This window comes from Takifugu rubripes, chromosome 7, assembly GCF_901000725.2.
Source record: "Takifugu rubripes chromosome 7, fTakRub1.2, whole genome shotgun sequence".
Taxonomy (NCBI): Eukaryota; Metazoa; Chordata; class Actinopteri; order Tetraodontiformes; family Tetraodontidae; genus Takifugu; species Takifugu rubripes.
This window is the reverse complement of record NC_042291.1, coordinates 9,946,498-9,963,998: the sequence shown is the minus strand read 5'-3', so window position 1 is coordinate 9,963,998 and position 17,501 is coordinate 9,946,498. Positions and strand designations below refer to the sequence as shown.

Here is a 17,501-nt window from a genome sequence, read left to right as displayed (position 1 = left end):
TAAGTTTACAGTAAAGACTCAGCCACTGATACTTAATTTCTTTTATTTACAATGTCCACATGGTTTACTACAAAAATGATGGAGAAACTCATTAGGATTACAGTCCAGTTGTTCCCGTCAGATGAGCACAGATCCAGGATGTACAGGTCAGATATCCTCATCCCTCCCATTTCACATCAAAAAAGGCAGGTTTTCTGATCGTCCAGTCTGTTACATGCTGGTTGGGAGTTTTTGTTTCCGGCTCTTCGTTGGAATCCCTGTCCTCTCAAACTCCAGCTTCTCTTTAATGTACTCCTGCTTACACTCCTCAAAGAACGACGGATCTTTGTAGCTATTGGATGACAAAGATAATCACATTATGAGGAGCTGTTGCAATTTGTGCTTCTGGAGGTTGATGAGGTGAGACAACACTCACTGTGCTGTCAGGCACTCCTTCATTACGCCGTTCTCCTCACGACACTTAAAGGCCATCAAGAAGCCAGACTCTTTACAGCAGTGGGTGAAAGCTGAAGAAGAAAAGCATGTTCCGCATGTAAGGAAAATGATTTTTCAGGAGCAGGAGCAGCCACCGTCTCGTCGAGATGAGTGTTGCTCTACACCAAAAGAAAACACCAGTAATTCATGGTTTCAACCAATCTTTTAACTGGCGTTTCCTTAAAGACAAAATAGCCTTAATAACCTCTACCGGAGGTCTCACTTCTTAAAAGCTTGTCCTGCTACTGACCCATTAATACTGGTTCTGAGGCTTTTTGGGAAATGCAGATGAATGATGACAATGGTCCATTTGACAGCAAATAGTGTCCCTCTCAAGGAAGTAACAATGTTTTCAAACACACACATCCATGCAAAGCATAACAGCACTGGATTTGAGACTGGCAATCCGATATGGGCCAGACGATGAGGCTGCTCAAGCTGAATCTATAACAAGACCAGACTAGGACTCAAGGCTCCTTTGAAACAATAGGTACTACAGTTTTAATTCATTATAAAATTGAGAATTTCAATTATTTTTCTCATTGTGTCAGTACAACATTTACTTTTGACTCAGAAAAATTACATTAAATGTAACAGTCTTGGCAAAGAGGTCAAAAAAGCCGGGCCGGTTAACAGTTTTCTTAAGTGTGCAACGTCACCACTGTAAACAAGGTGTTGGCCAGTGAGTCTTCACCTAGTTAGCAAGCTCCTTGTCACAGATTCAATTAAAAGGCCACCCTGCCACATCCTCTTTCATACAAATCACATCATAATTACCTTTATCAGCAAGCATCAGTATGGTTATCACACAGACACTTTCATCAGTGTGGAAGTGTGAAAAAACAAAACAAACGAAGGCAAAACCAATTTAGAGAAGCACAACAGTGCGACTAATCTAATCAGCAAGCGCCTCAGCTCCGTCCCAGGGTACCGAGGGGCTCCACAAGGTTGCATTTCTGATCATAGCACCCCCCAAATCTGCCCGAGGTTTATTTCACACAAGGCACTACCTTCCTATTTAAATGTTTTATTTGCCTTTTCTAAATTATAAAGCAGAAAAAACTATGTCCATATTACCAGCAATGTTCTAAACCACACAGATAAATATATTGTGTTTTGGATGGTGGGGTTGAGCATTGCAATGCCAGTTTAAAAGTGAGCATGTGGTTTTTTTCATATTCTGGGTTTGCGAAAGTATCAGAATTATATGGGGAAACAAAAAACTGAAGCTACAGAGACTCGCGCGGGGACACCTTTTTCTACTTTAAGAACAAAGTCCAGAAAGCACAACCGTTGTTTGTTTGGAGGCCTGTCTGGTGAGGTGGTGCAAGAAAACACGCGTAGATGACAACATATGAAAGGAAATAAGAGCGCGCCCTGTGAAGGTGTGAAAAAGAGTGGGACCTGAAACTAGCGATTTCAGGGTCAGGTTCCACGTTCCACACCCACACAGCCACTGTCTGTCGATCATCTCGGGGTGCCTGTGCACTCCCCCCATTCCCACATTAATGCAACAGCTTATACAGGGTAGCATCCACTCTAGAGAAAACATACAAGGTTTTCAGAATGTGGCTAATGTGTTGCTGCAGAAGGCAAGCGCAGAGCTGCAGAGTTTTCCACAACAGCAACGTGTAACGTCAGGTATAGCCATATTCTGGCCAATTTAGAGTCTCCTTTTAACTTTAACTTTATGGTTATTTGCTGTTAAACCGGAGTCACTTTAATATTTGACCGTTGCTCTTTTTTGTCCTCCTGCAGTCATTGCTGCTGCACCTCTACCCACAGGGTAACAATGCCCAACGGCACCATTGAGATAGTGCTAACGATGGCGTAAATACTTATTTAAAAAAAAATCACTTCATTCATTTTTTTCTGCATCTCCCCCCCACTCTATTTATTTACAGGTATCGCCGCCCTCGGAGCTGCATAATGACCTCCGGCCCCGCTTTTGTGTGTGTTTCTGTGCCTCTCCTCTCCCTCTCCTCTCCTCTCCTTCTCCTTTTCCTCTCCTCTCCTCTTTCCCCTCCTCCTCCTTCTCCTTCTCCTCTCCTCTACCTCCCCTCTCCTCTCCTCTCCTACCTATCCTATCTTCTACCTGTCCTCCCCCTTCTCCTCTCTCTTTACCCAGCCGGCCATCAGCAGGAGGGTCCCCCTACATGAGCCTGGTCCTGCTCAAGGTTTCTTCCTGTTAAAGGGGAGTTTTTCCTTGCCACTGTTGCTTGTCTGGGGTCAGGCCCTGGGATTCTGGAAAGCGCCTTGAAACAATTTTGATTGTATAAGACGCTATATACAGTAAATAAAGATTGATTTGATTTGATTTTGAATATCCATTTTGCCTTACTGTGTGTAAATCCCTGCTGTTGCTGAGGTAATGGTGCATGCAATACAGTACATGTGGCCAGATATGGAATTTCTGCATGCAAATGCAAGAATCACATGGACACACCTTCGACTTTTTCTGCACAACGCTCCTTTGCCTTCTCTCTCATCAACTTTGGGATGAGGACATCTGTCTCCACATGCCGAAGTTTGGGCTCTTCTATAGGACAGCAGCAAAAGAAAACACAACAATGATCAGCATCAGCATGGGTTCCTGCTGGTGTCTCTAATATAGTCATTTAGTTGAATATAACTAATTGATTTTCATCAGGCCAAGTATTATAGTACAACACAATGATGTACAGTGTTTGGAATCAAATAGATGTTAATGTCCATTTGAGACACCTTTGTCGTCTGATTTGCAACGACGACGAATATACTATAACAGGCACTTCTAATTTCTAAACGTGCTCGAAATATTACAGATTATGAGGACGTTACATTTCATATAATGTTATTGTGCTTACAAAATGAACCTCGCCAAGGGCACATACCTAAAGATAATGGAGCATGTCATATATATGTAACATTAGCTCCGATTAACGTAGGGAGGGCTAATAGCAGAGAATGTTATTATAAATGTATGAAGCGGAACATGGTTTGCTAATGACGTAAGACAAAAATCGCGAAAAACAAGAGCGGAGATGTTTGATACCTGCGTTAGCTGCCTCCATTGCAAGAGACTTCCTCAAAACGTTATAAAATACGCCAATGTGACCCACGCTGCGTTCGCTCAAAATACTTCCGCTGACGTAGAACAGGAGGAAAACTACATTTCCCAGAACCGCGCGGTGGCTGGAAGGCCGGCACAATAAACGCTGTGCTGAAACAAGATGTTAATATTCACATCTGATTTGGGATTAGTTAATTGCTTTACTGGCTCAGTTGAACCATCTTTACACAGCATACAAATGAGCTGTAAATTAAGAATGACACGCAAAACTAACATATTAGCATAAGAAATACATAAGGATGTAATTACTAGATTACATAAATATTTGGACCTACAGAGCAATATACAAGTCATATACAAATGTTTAAAATATCCTGTCACTGAATCTCAAATGAACATTGAAGACTGCACTTTGTGAGCCTAACCAATGTCACTTGTGAGTTCGAAGGGTTGTCTGAAAAACACTGCTCACTCAAAGCCACATGTGCAGTCAGAGATACAAACACCTTTGAATGCGTCACATTAGAATCTAGACTATACGTAAACTGTAAACCACCACATGCTTTATACCTCATCCAGAACACAAAGCCCATGCACTCACACTCACCCACTCACACCACCAACAGAGGAGATACCGTGAATCACTTTACTTTCAATCTTGCATTCTCACGGCTGTCTGTATTTTGCAATACTGAAGAAACTATCAATTTTTACAGGGGAGCAGTTTTTTTTCCTTTCAACAAACCAAAGAAGACAAACAATGACTTCTTTTTACGACCAGTCTATCACCTGTGCGCACTGTGCAGTTTTCATCCAGACAGATGGACACACAGAGCATCAAGTCATCCAAACATCCCCCAGACAGCCCACATTTGTGTTTCCATCCCTCCTGACACCAGGTGGGCCTTTGCTGATTTTTCAATATTTGCAAATCTCTCCAAACTGCAGCCCTAGCCAGATTTTCACAACAGGGCCAAGTGGAGCTTATGCGAATGACTGCACAACTACTGAACCAAATATGAGGTTTTAATATCTTTTGAAAGCGTGACAGAATGTGAGCATCCATAAATGCAATGGTAGGAGTTTAAAATGTCCTCTAACCACAGTGTTTGTGGAAAATAAATAAAGTCAGTTTTTGAAGATGTGTGTAGTTTACAATCATACAAAATTACACCTATTAAATATCGTAAAAATCACATGAAGTATGTTTGTAGCCCAGTTGGCTTCATTGTGGAAACTCCTCAGTACCTTTGGTAGCATGCTGGTTAATATGGCAGGGCCACAGGCTCCCAACATTGATCCAAAACTACCCAAACAGTGGGGCTTCATAGACCTGGCAGAAGGAGGTTAGCAAAGTTAAACCCTTTTACGATATGCCTCACTACTCAGGGCCATCCACCAGCCCTTCCGACTGTTCCCTGACTGCCTGTCAGAGAATGTTCAAGGGTCACCGATGCCATGATGTTGCTTGCTTTTAAATGTGCAATATGCCAAAACGGCATTAAACACACATCTTCAATACTCAATCATTTGTCCTTCCTAACAAGTGTGGGTCATTAAGGATTGCTCTATGTCACTCTTGCCCACCATGAGGAGGAGCAGTCTCCTTGGTTTCATCCAAGATGTTGCTGGGCTAGCAGATGGGTGCGAGGATGAGATTTGAGAGCGTGTGTAAACCTGAGCCACAGGAAGCCTCTTCAGGGTCGCCGGAGAGCAGATAATCCAACGGTTTGGGCGGGGAGATTACAAAACTTCATCCAGGCCTCTGCTGTGGGGCACCTTCCACAGGTCACCACTGTGAAATTTAACAGTGGCAATTATTAAATATAAAACTGATTTTTTTTTAAAAATTAGTTGCTCAAAACATCCTACGTGCCACCTATGAAAAGACAATACGAGACACAATGTTTCCTTAAAGTCAATAGCTAATAAAAGTCACACTTTCTTTCTTTCTTTGTGGGCAGAACATGAAAAAAGAACACGTTTAATTAAATTAATTCACATTAACTATTACCACCTAAAAGATACCACAAATGATTTCTAATCACTCACCTGTATTCACTAAAGTTATACACTCACATTTGGCCAAATGTCTTTTTTTTAATCTGGCTCTAGTCATTTGGCATCATGTGAATTATGTCAGGATGCATTTCCTCTCAAGCAAGTGAAGGGGTCTGCCACTGAGCTGCAATCTGCACTCGCTTCTCAGGCAGGCTAAACCCTTTGACACCACCGTTTTTAATTAAAATTACATTAGGAGTAATCAGTCAGAAGATTTGGGAATGGGGAGGTCAGAGGGAATGAGGGAGGGGTAAATGAACAGAGGTGCAGCGAAGGGAGAAGAGTTTGACCTTATAAATGCTGCCAGGGTGTCATTCTTTTGTGCTGATCAGACAGAAAATTGGCTAATATGTCTGGCAAAGTCACTAATTGGTAATTTGGTCTCCCAACATCAGTATTATTTGCCTCTGCCTCTTCTTCTCTGTGTCAGAATACACATTTCTACAATAAAGTTACTGATTTTTTTTAAGGAGGCACATCTGTCTTTCTCGCTGCATCTGTAAAAAGAGAGGATCAAATGTTAATATGACTTTCTTCTTCCTAGAAACAGGAGAGGGCTGAAGAGAGAGGGGTACAAAGACCTCATTCGTTCTCACTCGAGAGACTCTTGTGAGATAATTATAAGCTTTATGAAAGTACACAGGAAAAAGTGGAAGAAACCCACCAAAAAATGGAGAGTTGGAAGAAGAAAATTACTTTTCCCCTCTGCCTTTGCTTGATGTCCCCCTTTAACAAGAGATGAGGCTGCAATGGATGGAGGAGGCCTTCTTTAGGAGGCATCCTGGGGCTTTTTCGGGCAAAGCAAACAGGAACGGGGTGCGCCCATCCTGTGTTTCTTCCATTCGTTAAGGCAGAAAACCCATGACTACTCCACAATGGCCAGAGTTCGCCTTCATTACTGCGTCTGGCTTGATGAAAAGATGAGCAGAAATGAGGCTGCACCATTTGAATAGTAGTTTGATGGTGCAGAATCCACTAGCACCGTACAACACCAAAGAGAACATCTTGTCTTTCATTCAAGTTTATTCTCTTCCTTTTCTCTGCCCCCCCCCCAGGATCTGATCCTCGGTCACCTGAGCCCACGTTGCCTACACTATGCCGAGTGCCTGAATGCAGTTAATTATCTAAAAGGAAAAGTTTGTACCTGTTGAAAAGCTATCCATGCTTGCTCGGCTTGTTAAGGTGTACAAAAAAACAGCTGTAGCGGATGGTCAGAGGACACCACATGCTGCGGGAGCCTTTCAAACAGGTCCCTAATAAGAATGCAGCGGTGAGAGCTCCTCTGAATGCAGACAGGGCATAGACAGATAGGTAGGATGGAGAAAAGAAAAGAAAAAAAGGGTGGGGGGGGTGTCTTTTAGGTTTTCGTCTATAATTACAACAAATGAATAATAGGCTGAAGAAATGGCAGAGGAGGCTCTCCATTATGACAATAGTGGAAAAACCCATCATGTAGAGAAGGCAGAGCACAAGATCGATAGTTTTTTTTAAGGATAAAAGACAAGTTTTTATAAGATCACATAAGTGACAGCGCCCGCTCGTGCCAGTTCCTGTGTGTGCAAGAAACGGGGAGAGCCTGTTTGTGTGCACTCGGCTAAAAAGCACATTTGTGACTTTGCCGCGTACAAAAGCACTGCCCAGACACCATTATGTCTTTGGTCTCTCAGCCGGACCGTTTGCAGGCTCTACTAGAATCATGCAGAGGATGCAGGTGTTTGCATCTGGTCTCACATTATACAGCTTTCATTCACGCTTTGTTCTTTCATTTAATTAACAGAGGCAAATGCTGTCTGTGTGTGTGTGTGTGTGTGTGTGTGTGTGTGTGTGTGTGTGTGTGTGTGTAGGTGAGAGAGGGAGAGAGAGATACAGAGAAAGAGAGAGAGGAAGTGTAACCTTGTGCTGTAAATGGCCGGTGTAAATGTTTTCACACTTTTGCAGGGGGGAAGTGAGTGTGAGGAGAAGAGGTAAAGTCAGGTTGGACCTATTACACAGAACACTCACAAATAAATTCTCACATTGTGACCTCGTCCAATTCAGATCCTGCTGGACTATTATCACAATCACCAATGTACCATTACTCCAGCTGCTATGGCTTACTAGAAAAACACATAAACCTAAATAACCCAATATCCTGAGGCAAATGTATTTACATCTATTTTTTGGAAAGACTCTTTTCACAGGGCTGAGGACTTCCCCTGAGTTTGAGCAGTTAACGGGGCTTTTATAGGATGAGGAGGTGTGTGTGTAAATCTATAGCAAGCGACATAAAAATTGTGAAAAGTACACCTTGCAAAGGATAATGCAAATCAGCATCCTCTCTAAAAGCAGCATGTTTATTCAATATAAACTCGTCGATTCAATGATGATTTCGGTGTGTGTAAACGTGTGTGTGTGTGTGTGTGTGTGTGTGTGTGTGAGAGAGAGAGAGAGCGGGAGGAGGCAAGTGTGGGGGTTAGGAAGAACACAGGCCTCACACCGGGGATAGGTGTTAAAATATACAGTGAGAAAAACTCAGTGAGAATGTGACAGCTGAGGAATGGGTTGGGTATGGAGGAGTTGTCTTCTGGAGACAATAACAATCTATTTTTACTGTCAGTGCTGGTATATGTATTTCATCCAAATACAAATATTATCTAAGAGATTAAAATGCTGCGTCAAATATTTTCACTGGACATCACCGTAGCGTGTTACCTGTGTTACTTCGTGGTCCTGGAGCGTGATCACAGGGGACCAGTGCTTGTTTATTAGTGCATAAGAAACAAAGGTTTTATTCCTTTCTACAGTACTAGAAATTCACGTGCACATTAGCTAGAATATGACTTTATATTGTTGCATGTGGATCACTACCTTAGCGACTCTCTCACCTACACACACAGACACACACACATACACACACACACACAGCATAGGGAGCAGAGAGGCAAACTCTCAATTATCATCCTCTCTCCACTCCTCTCAACACCTCATGTTTCTCTGTTAATGACTAGATTAAAGCTCTGATTAAGATGCACTTAACCCACAAACAGCCCTTCCAATTCACATACCATCAGAAAGCCAATTAAAACATGACAGGACTTCAATTAGCCAACAAAGACCAGACACTATGAGATTTTATTTAATTATTGATACCCTGCTTTTGTAAAAATGGGGAAGGGGACACAAGTGTGTCACATCAACCTTCGCCAGGAGCCGAATCGAGTCAGAATACAGAGTGATAAGTCATCTGTATACTACTTTTCTGTTGGATTTTGTTCCTTGGTGACTGTAGTATCTTTTTAAATTGGAAAAACAACTTTTAATGCCGGATGTGCGCCTTTCACCAATTTAATGTATCCTGCAAAACAAGAGAAAATCCTAATTTGATGAGAAAATTAAAGTAAAGGAAATTAGAGTGTGTATGACTGGAGAGATCCCAGAAAACACCCACACATGCTGTAATTATATCATGTCTGCATACCTGCTTAGTTTTGGTCTTTCGTTGGCAGTAACCAAATCAGACGAGCATTTCTAGCATCCGAACAAAGCCGATTAATTACCTCTCAGGCTTATACCTCTGAACTATAAAGAGCTTACAAATTACCTTGGGGAAAGTGATTACAACCATGGAAAACAATAAATCAATCAATGAATCTAATGAAGCTTACATGCCGCCACTGGCATTTCACTCTTACAGCGTCTTATCTGTGGAATAACAATGGGAAAGAAGAGGATCATAGTTAAATTGTTAATCATAATGTGATACCACAGTCAGCAGTTTTCCCCAATATGAGGATAAAAATAATGCTCAGGGTCCTGCCTCGAGGCTCCAAGAGGAAAAATATTCCTTCCATTCCAGTGGAGAAAGGGACGCTCGTTGAAACAATGCAGAGATTGTATTTGCTCTTCTGCCACTACAGAGTTATTTAGATGTGTTATTATACTATCAAATCTGGGTCTGGGTAACCTATCTTCTCTATACCATAAAATGTCGCCCAATTTGAATATATATTCAAATAAAACTCATGGAGAGCGGTGTTGTGTCTTTTTTATTCACTGTTCTGCTCAATTTTTAACTCAATTTTATCCTTTGCAGCATGAGGGCAGATTTGTCAGGAGTCTCGCCATCAGCGAGATGAAAGGTGTGTTTGGTACTTCAGATCATTGGATCTGGCCCCTCATGGCATCAGCCAAACTTGGTCTTGCCAATACACTAGTTCATGGCTGTGACCTGAGAGCATTTGTGTATTCGGGGGGCTGCTAGTAATGACAGATTGATGGGCAGGGTTTGTTAACAGTACAGATTGGGTGATAACGAGAAAGTGCTCTGAGCAGGCCCTAATTGGCCCCAGACTTTGAAACTTTAGGAGACATTGGCTTGGGAAAGCTCCATGGATGATTCTCCGTTGTGAAGTTGTGATCGGGGTGATGAGGGCAACCTCAAACACTTGGTCATCAGTGAAATGGCACGCATGTGCTCACATGTACTTTGGATTTGTTGATTGCCAGCATGGCTGTTACAACTGTTGCTCTGCTATAGTGTCTCTTATTCGATGTCTACCAGAACACGCTCATATACTGGGACACTTAAAGCATAAATGAGACAATGATAGCATCAACCATGTGGAAATGTCTTCCGTTGCCTGGACCAGGTCTCTCCCACCAACTCCTCTCTGTCTCAGTGGGGTTCACTGGTTAATAAAGGTTAGATAAATAACACTCCAGCATCCTTCTCCGGCATTCACAGATATTCAGAGATCTCCTTCCAGCAGAAACTCTTGCAAACAGGATCTCATTAGCAAATGCAAATGAGAAAACACCAAATCTTTGCAGAGAAGCAGAAGCGTATCTCGGTGGGATAGCTGGAACATGACAGCTCACCAACCGCCCCCACGCTGAGCACCAAATGTGATGGTCCACTCCTGCTGCTACTCTTAACAGGATATTGGACCAAACCATAAATGTAAGCAGAGGGGGATATGAGGATGTGGGTCAATGGAGCTCCTTCACTTATTTAAGCTCTGCTGCTGGTGTTGCTCCAAAAAAATCCTCTCGTTGGTGACCAGTTAGGTGCTCTTGACATTTATGCCACCGTCTCCAATTTTCTGTCAGAAAATTGTCTTCAATTGAATCTGTGGAAGAAAGCAGTGTGTCATCAGGCAAGCACAGACATCAGGTCTATTTTTGTGCGGTGGTTGCGTAACATTCAGCTTCACTTAAAAATTAATTAGCAATGGCGCGCCTTTTTCCTGCAGGTTAGCGAGGTGATGTGAGAAAAGCAAATACTCCAAGACCAGTGTGTCTTTTGTGACGTGGCAAGCTGTGGCGGGCAGAATTCCTGCCATGGCTTCAGACCAGCAGACCTTCTGCTGCCAGCAGGGAGCTAGTGGCCCAGGGCAGGGCAGCGATGGCCAGGTCACCAGCTTTTTTCCCTCCTGCGCGGCACGCACGCTGCAGGAGGGATGACCGGCAACGTGGCATGATGTCAGAAACAGGCCTTTAGACGTGTCAAAAAGCAGGCACAGCTAGAGAAAGCTGCTCATTGAGCGTGACGGGGAAGATCTGGCTCGCCAAGAAACGCATCATAATCCAAAAGCAGTAGCATTAGGAGACACAGTAATCGGATATTTTCTCTGTGGAAGCTCATTTAAGCAAAAACGTGTTAAAGCCTTCGTCAAGAAGAGCGGGTAATCCAACTCCTCGTGTGTTACTCGTGATGAATCTTACAGAACACAAATGGAGACACAATGCAAACATTTTTGACAGTATTCAACTTTTAACACTTGTGATGCTGAAAAAATCAAACATCTCCTTTGAATTTAGTTCTAACTAAAGCAAACGACACAAGAGTCAAACACAGCAATTAACAACATAAAGTAAAGGTCAGGCGCCTTAGCGGGGTCATACTGAGCAAGACACTTTTTTTGAGTCTTGGGAAGGAAAGATATTTCTGATGGAGGCTGAAAATGGAATTTTTTTTATGAAATTTGTGTGAGCGGGTGAGAGCCTGCAACCTCGGGGCGGAATATACATTCTTCTCACCTCTAACTCCTGGCCTCCACCACCACATCACGTGTGGGGTCGATTTGCTTCATAAAGAAAGAGAAAGCATTTCAGGCCCTGATCATTTGGTTACGCACATGTCAGCGATGCATCACACAATGCACATAAATTTCCTCATAGGAGCTAGAGGGGGCAACTTTCCAGGTAAATCCACCCGAACCCAGAAATATTGATGAATTGTCTGCCATAAGCAAACCACTGAAACGGTGTCTCAGTGGCGGTGAAGCCTATCAGTTTCAGACTGTTTGCCACTGACTTGATTTTGCCTTGTTTGATGTGTGGTGTGTTTACCTCAGAGGTGCTGACCTGCCTCATTAATCCCTTCTGTGCCTTTGTCATGTAAACTCCTCCGGAGCGAGCGGTCGCAGCAGATAAGCCTCGCCTGATCTTGAGAGAAGAGCTTGTCTTAAAGCTGCTAAGAGGTTGGCCATTAACAGTGTTTCAGCTGTATTTAAAGTCGGTTTTCATCTGTCTTTGAACTAGAGTGGGACAAAGATTCCTTTCACTGATGTGTATATTGGATCTGACATTCTGTCTGACTTGGTGGAAAGTCGGGCAACAAGATGGATTCCACTGTTTTGTTTTGCTTTCAGTCCTAATTTTTTAAAGTTAACGGAGCTGAAGTCCTAATTAAAATCTGTTGCTGCATTTCAGTCTTGAGTAAAACTGGTCTAGTCTTATTCAAAATGCGCGTGTGTGGCTATACCTTCCCTGAAATAATGGGCACTTTCCCCCCCAGATGTGGTTTAAGTTGTTTTTTTGTTAAACTTTAAAGCTGAAGACATGATAATATTCTCCCTATTGGGAGGACTGGTTTATTTGGAGAGGGCTCCACACAGAATCACCCAGACCGCGCAATCAGATCACGATAACCTGCGCGCTTTTCCCTCCACGGAATCAGTCTAAACCCTAATGGTGACGGGCCAGATCACAAATGGGTCGCCCGTAACCACCTTGATTCCGAGGATGCCCCTGCCCCTTCCCTGGAGATGAGCTGAGAATCTGATAATAGGCTGCCGCCCGTGCGTCACGGCCACAGGGAGAGCGCGCTGGTGGGAGCGGGAGTGCCTCTGCGATCAGTCCGCCTCCGCCCGGTTCAGCCTTTATTTCAGCCTCACTCCTCCAACCCAAACACATCATGTCGTGGCATCAGCTTTGCAGCCTCACATAGTTTAGATTTTTCTTGATTCCTGAATTGAATTAGATTCAAAAGAAGAAGCAGGAGTGACAGCTGCGGGGTAAGTTTATTTTTTTACGCATTTAATTTAAAAAAAAAAATATTTTGCCGGGTTTAGATTTTTTTTAAATGTAAGCTTATGTTGGTCGGAATTTTGACCTTCTTCACACAAAACAATGGTATTTCGATTTTCTGTCATATATTTTGTTTGGGATTTAAAATTATTTATGCATGTGTGTTTGAACTGTCTGATCTGAGAAGCGTCACAGGTTTCTTCAAACGGAAAAATAATTGGATATTTTCCCTTTTCACGTTGGGTATCCCCGTTGGGACCTGGAAGAATCGGAATAGAATATATGCAAATTCACTTACTCCGAATAATGTAGGATTAAATCCCGTCCATTCGTCAAGAGCCAGGACAAAGTTGTTGAATTTTTCCCCAATATTGTACTTATATGCAGTCAAAAAGAATGATCGTTCTTGCATTCACAACTGTAAGAAGAATAATGTGATTTAAATTGTCCTGCCAAATATTTTTTTTTTTAAATTTCTCAACCAAAAACGAATTTGGAAAAAAAAATTGTCATTTTTACTCAGTGTTTTTCTTTAAACCAGAAGCCTAAATAATTCTGATACAACCAAACTTTGTGGACTTTTAATTTACACATTATCGTCTTCTGAAACAACAGTTTATTTCTTGTTTGTACTTTTCTGGGGACACTTTCCGTGTTTCGGTGAAACGAATTGTTTAACAAAAGAGAGGACAAGTATGTGCCATGATGGAAACACTGAAATTCAATAGTTAAAGTCACCTCGTTAACGACCGAAGATTCTCAACGTTCCACAAACATTAGCATCTGTTTTCCCTTTCCTGGCCAAAGTTTGGTGCTTTAAGGCCTGGCTCAACAACTGGAAATATTTACCTAGAACCTAGAATCGTGCCTAAAGTTTAGATTTGTTCTCTCTCTCTAAAACGCACTCTGGTCGATTCCCACAGGGGAGATCGCGACGAGGAGAAACGCAAATCTGGGAAACAGAGAAACTAACATGCTGGGCAGTGAAGGAGACAGCAACACCTTCCCCCCCACGAAGGCAACGGCGGATGAGAGGTGCAAGACTCCAGCCGTGGGTGCGGAAACTCCAGCCGCAGACAGCGGCTACGCAGAGCAGGAGATGGGCGCGGAGCGGTACTACATCCCCCCCACTGTGGCCAAACAGGGCCCAGAAACCCCGAACCCCTGCTCCTTCGTCCCCTACACCCTCAGTGGGACGGTGTACAGCGCGCCCGGCGCAGGCCGCTACTCCTCTTCTCTCCACCTGGGTTCCGTCTTGTCCCCCGCCGGCTTCTCGCCCTCCGCAACCGGCCGCACGCATTTCAGTTCCCCCTACCAGTTCGGCCAGAGCCCCGGGTGCATCTATCCGCCCTACAGCGGCTCCGGGTCCAGTCTCAGCAATCTAACCTTAACCTCCGGTCCCGGGGTGCGCGCACAGGTTTACCTCTGTAACCGACCACTGTGGCTCAAGTTCCACCGACACCAGACGGAGATGATCATCACCAAGCAGGGCCGGTGAGGAGGCAGCACCGGGACTACCACACACAACAAATGTCACCTTTCCTGTGCCCTTCTTCACATTTGCTTTTGAATTTCCAGACGGATGTTCCCGTTCCTCAGCTTCAACATGGCCGGTCTCAACCTGGCGGCGCACTACAACGTGTTCGTGGAGGTGGTGCTGGCCGACCCGAACCACTGGAGGTTCCAGGGGGGCAAATGGGTCACCTGTGGGAAGGCGGACAACAGCGGCCAAGGTAGGCAAAAAGGTCAATACTTCATATTTCAACCATTTTAAAAATACCCTCTGTGATTTCTAAAAATTAATAACAAAAGCAATCCTAGTTATTAAAAAAACTCAGATACGTGTAGTTTATTATTTAAATAATATTGATGATGGAAGTGGGGGTTTTAATGGTCTCGTCCGTTTCAGGAAACAAAGTCTACATCCACCCAGAGTCTCCCAACACCGGGGCCCACTGGATGAGACAGGAGATCTCCTTCAGCAAACTGAAACTCACCAACAACAAAGGGACCAACAGCAGCACTTCACAGGTGAGTGGGAACCAAGAACCCTTTCAAATGGCTGCGGGATATTGCGCTCTGGTGCTCCAGTACGTGGTTGTTTTTTTTAATGACTCGCAAAAAAAAAAATCAATTAAAAAAAACATTTTCCCGATTAAATTCTGCGCAGCAAATAACCTACAATTATCACGGAATTTTCTATTTTTTAAAGTTATCCCGCCAACGCATCACTTTTTAAATCCCCCTTGTTTAGGAAATGACGAGAAAACAATTACGAAATCATTTTTCCCGATGTTTTTGTTTGTTTGTTTGCTTTCTCCGCGCAGATGATCGTGATGCAGTCGCTGCACAAGTACCAGCCGCGGCTGCACATCGTGGAGGTGACGGAGGACGGAGCGGAGGAGGTCGGCAGCGACACCAAGACGCAGAGCTTCACCTTTCCAGAGACCCAGTTTATAGCCGTCACCGCCTACCAGAACACTGACGTAAGCTTCACACGACCCCCTTGAAGTCCGATTTAAAGCAAATCACAAGGATAGCGTCACTGCTGGGGTGTTATTTGACAGGTCACACGTGGTTCATGTGCGCGATGCTCTTTTTTTTTTAGATCACGCAACTGAAAATTGACCACAATCCATTTGCAAAAGGATTCAGAGACAATTACGATTCGTGAGTATTTGTTGGTTTTGAAGGCGCGCACGCACGCACGCACACACCCACCCACACACGCACCCACACACACACACACATACACGCACATTCTCATATTGCAACCTTTGCGGTGACATCTCCCCAACTACGTCCCAAACTCCATCCCAAGACCTTTAAAGTTGTAGGACCCATCAAAAAGAATTTACTTTACAAACATGATCCCATTTTTTTAGTAGAATGGGCATTGTGTACACACACACACACACTTTCTTTGATTAGAAGCTTCTATCGTATTTTTTCCATTTCAGGGTGTACACGACCTCAGAGCACGACCGCCTCACCCCCTCCCCCACAGACTCCCCCCGCGCTCACCAGATCGTCCCAAGCACCCGCTACACCATGCAGCCCCTCTTCCAGGACCAGTTTGTCAACAATCTCCCTCAGAACCACTTCTACAACGGCGAGCGGGCCGTTCCCCAGACCGGAAGCCTCCTCTCGCCTCAGACGGAAGAAGGCGCCTCGCAGAGGTGGTTTGTCACCTCCGTGCAGCAAGGAGGAAATGGCACCTGTCCCAGCAGCAAGCTCGATCTCACACCATACGAAGGAGACTACTCCGGTTCCCTGATACCGTACGGCATCAAATCCTTGTCCGTGCAGACATCTCACGCTCTCAACTACTACCCGGACTCCCCTTTCACAATGTCCGCAGGGTGGGGTTCCAGGGCAGGGTATCAGAGGAAGGTGGGTCCCAGTCTGCCCTGGTCTCCCCGGCCCAGTCCCACTGCTGGTTTCCCCGAGGACTCCCACAAAGTCAAAGGTCACATGGAAGAGGAGGTGAACGGCAGCGGAGGCCTGATCTCCTCTTGGGCAGAGTCACAGCCTTCAGCTGTGGACAAAGCAGATTCCTACCCAGCAGTGTGCAAACGGAGGCGTTTGTCTCTGAACGGTCCCAGCAGAGAGACCTCACCCACGGACATCAAATGTGAAGACTTGGCCTCCACTGTCACCAACAGCAGCTCCTACAGTAAAGAAAGCGTCTCCTCGAAAGGCATGGCAGCTTACTATTCCTTCTACACAAACCCTTGAACACCCTTGAATGCTTTTTCATGACAGCATTGTGGTGTTTGGCCATTGGGGAAAAAAAAAAGATTTTGTTCCTCTCAAATGTGTGTTTTGGAATAAATGTTTTGTTTCATTTTTTTGCATTAAGAACATATGTCAAAGCCATTAAAAATAATACAAGCCGTCATCATGATATGATGATGATCATCATCATCAAGGATGACACGAAGCATCTATTTTGTCTGTTGTTAAGATCTGCTCGACTGTACATGTTGTATTTATGGACCTGTGAATTTGAAATGTAGAAAGTGCCAAAACATTTGTTTAACGGGATCCATTCCAACAGTGTTAACTGCAAACATTATCTGCTCTCACACTGAGGTTCTATGTTTACAAGATTATTTATTGAAATACTGAAATAAGAGGATTATAGGCTGTATATGAATGTACATTTGGTTGGAATATTTGACAATAAAAAGCCATATTCTATTTATTGTGTGTGTGTGTGTGTGTGTGTGTGTGTGTCCATTCGTTATTAGTGAGCCACGTATTGTGTTCATCTCACAGTTACGTTTAGACTTCCCAATTATCGAAATGGAGACTTTCAAGCGCGTCTGTGGACAATGTCTCCATCTAGTGGTCGTTTGGTTTACCTGCAAGTCTATCCACAATATGCGATTGTACTGTAAAATTAGGTTAATAACGCTACACAAAAAAACTCTGGGATTATGCCCAGGATCAAAAGCAGAACACGCAACATTATACTCTGTTCCATTTCCGTATAAACTAACACGTTATCCTACTTGTGCCCAAAAGTCCCGTTTGTAATAAAGATTCCGTTATTATTTAGTGTCACATTAACGTTCACATTAATTCTGTGTGTAAATTAAGTGGAGAGGTAATAACTCTC

The 17,501-nt window shown here is 43.7% G+C and overlaps 2 protein-coding genes across 6 annotated transcripts; one reads left to right on the top strand and one right to left on the bottom strand.

The window, feature by feature from the left end:
• Nucleotides 1-26: 26 nt before the first annotated feature.
• Nucleotides 27-3,639, bottom strand: cmc1 (C-x(9)-C motif containing 1). Its single transcript, XM_003965966.3, has 4 exons — nucleotides 3,509-3,639; nucleotides 2,921-3,013; nucleotides 416-506; nucleotides 27-331 (listed from the first exon to the last, which is right to left on the bottom strand). Exons 1-4 carry the CDS (start codon nucleotides 3,525-3,527, stop codon nucleotides 211-213), a joined length of 324 nt encoding a protein of 107 aa, XP_003966015.1. The 5' UTR covers nucleotides 3,528-3,639; the 3' UTR covers nucleotides 27-210.
• An 8,048-nt stretch (nucleotides 3,640-11,687) lies between these two features.
• Nucleotides 11,688-17,080, top strand: LOC101066339 (eomesodermin-like). Of its 5 annotated transcripts, XM_029839370.1 has the most exons (8): nucleotides 11,699-11,770; nucleotides 12,831-12,864; nucleotides 13,801-14,371; nucleotides 14,456-14,622; nucleotides 14,787-14,908; nucleotides 15,205-15,363; nucleotides 15,486-15,547; nucleotides 15,838-17,080. In XM_029839370.1, the coding sequence occupies exons 3-8, from the start codon at nucleotides 13,851-13,853 to the stop codon at nucleotides 16,613-16,615; spliced, it is 1,809 nt and encodes a 602-aa protein (XP_029695230.1). In that variant the 5' UTR covers nucleotides 11,699-11,770; nucleotides 12,831-12,864; nucleotides 13,801-13,850; the 3' UTR covers nucleotides 16,616-17,080. The 5 variants fall into 5 exon arrangements, with proteins under 5 accessions (XP_003966014.3, XP_011603731.2, XP_029695230.1 ...); XM_003965965.3 differs by lacking the exon at nucleotides 12,831-12,864 and having other exon boundaries at nucleotides 11,688-11,770; nucleotides 14,456-14,610; XM_011605429.2 differs by lacking the exon at nucleotides 12,831-12,864 and having other exon boundaries at nucleotides 11,688-11,770.
• The last annotated feature ends 421 nt before the right edge of the window (nucleotides 17,081-17,501 follow it).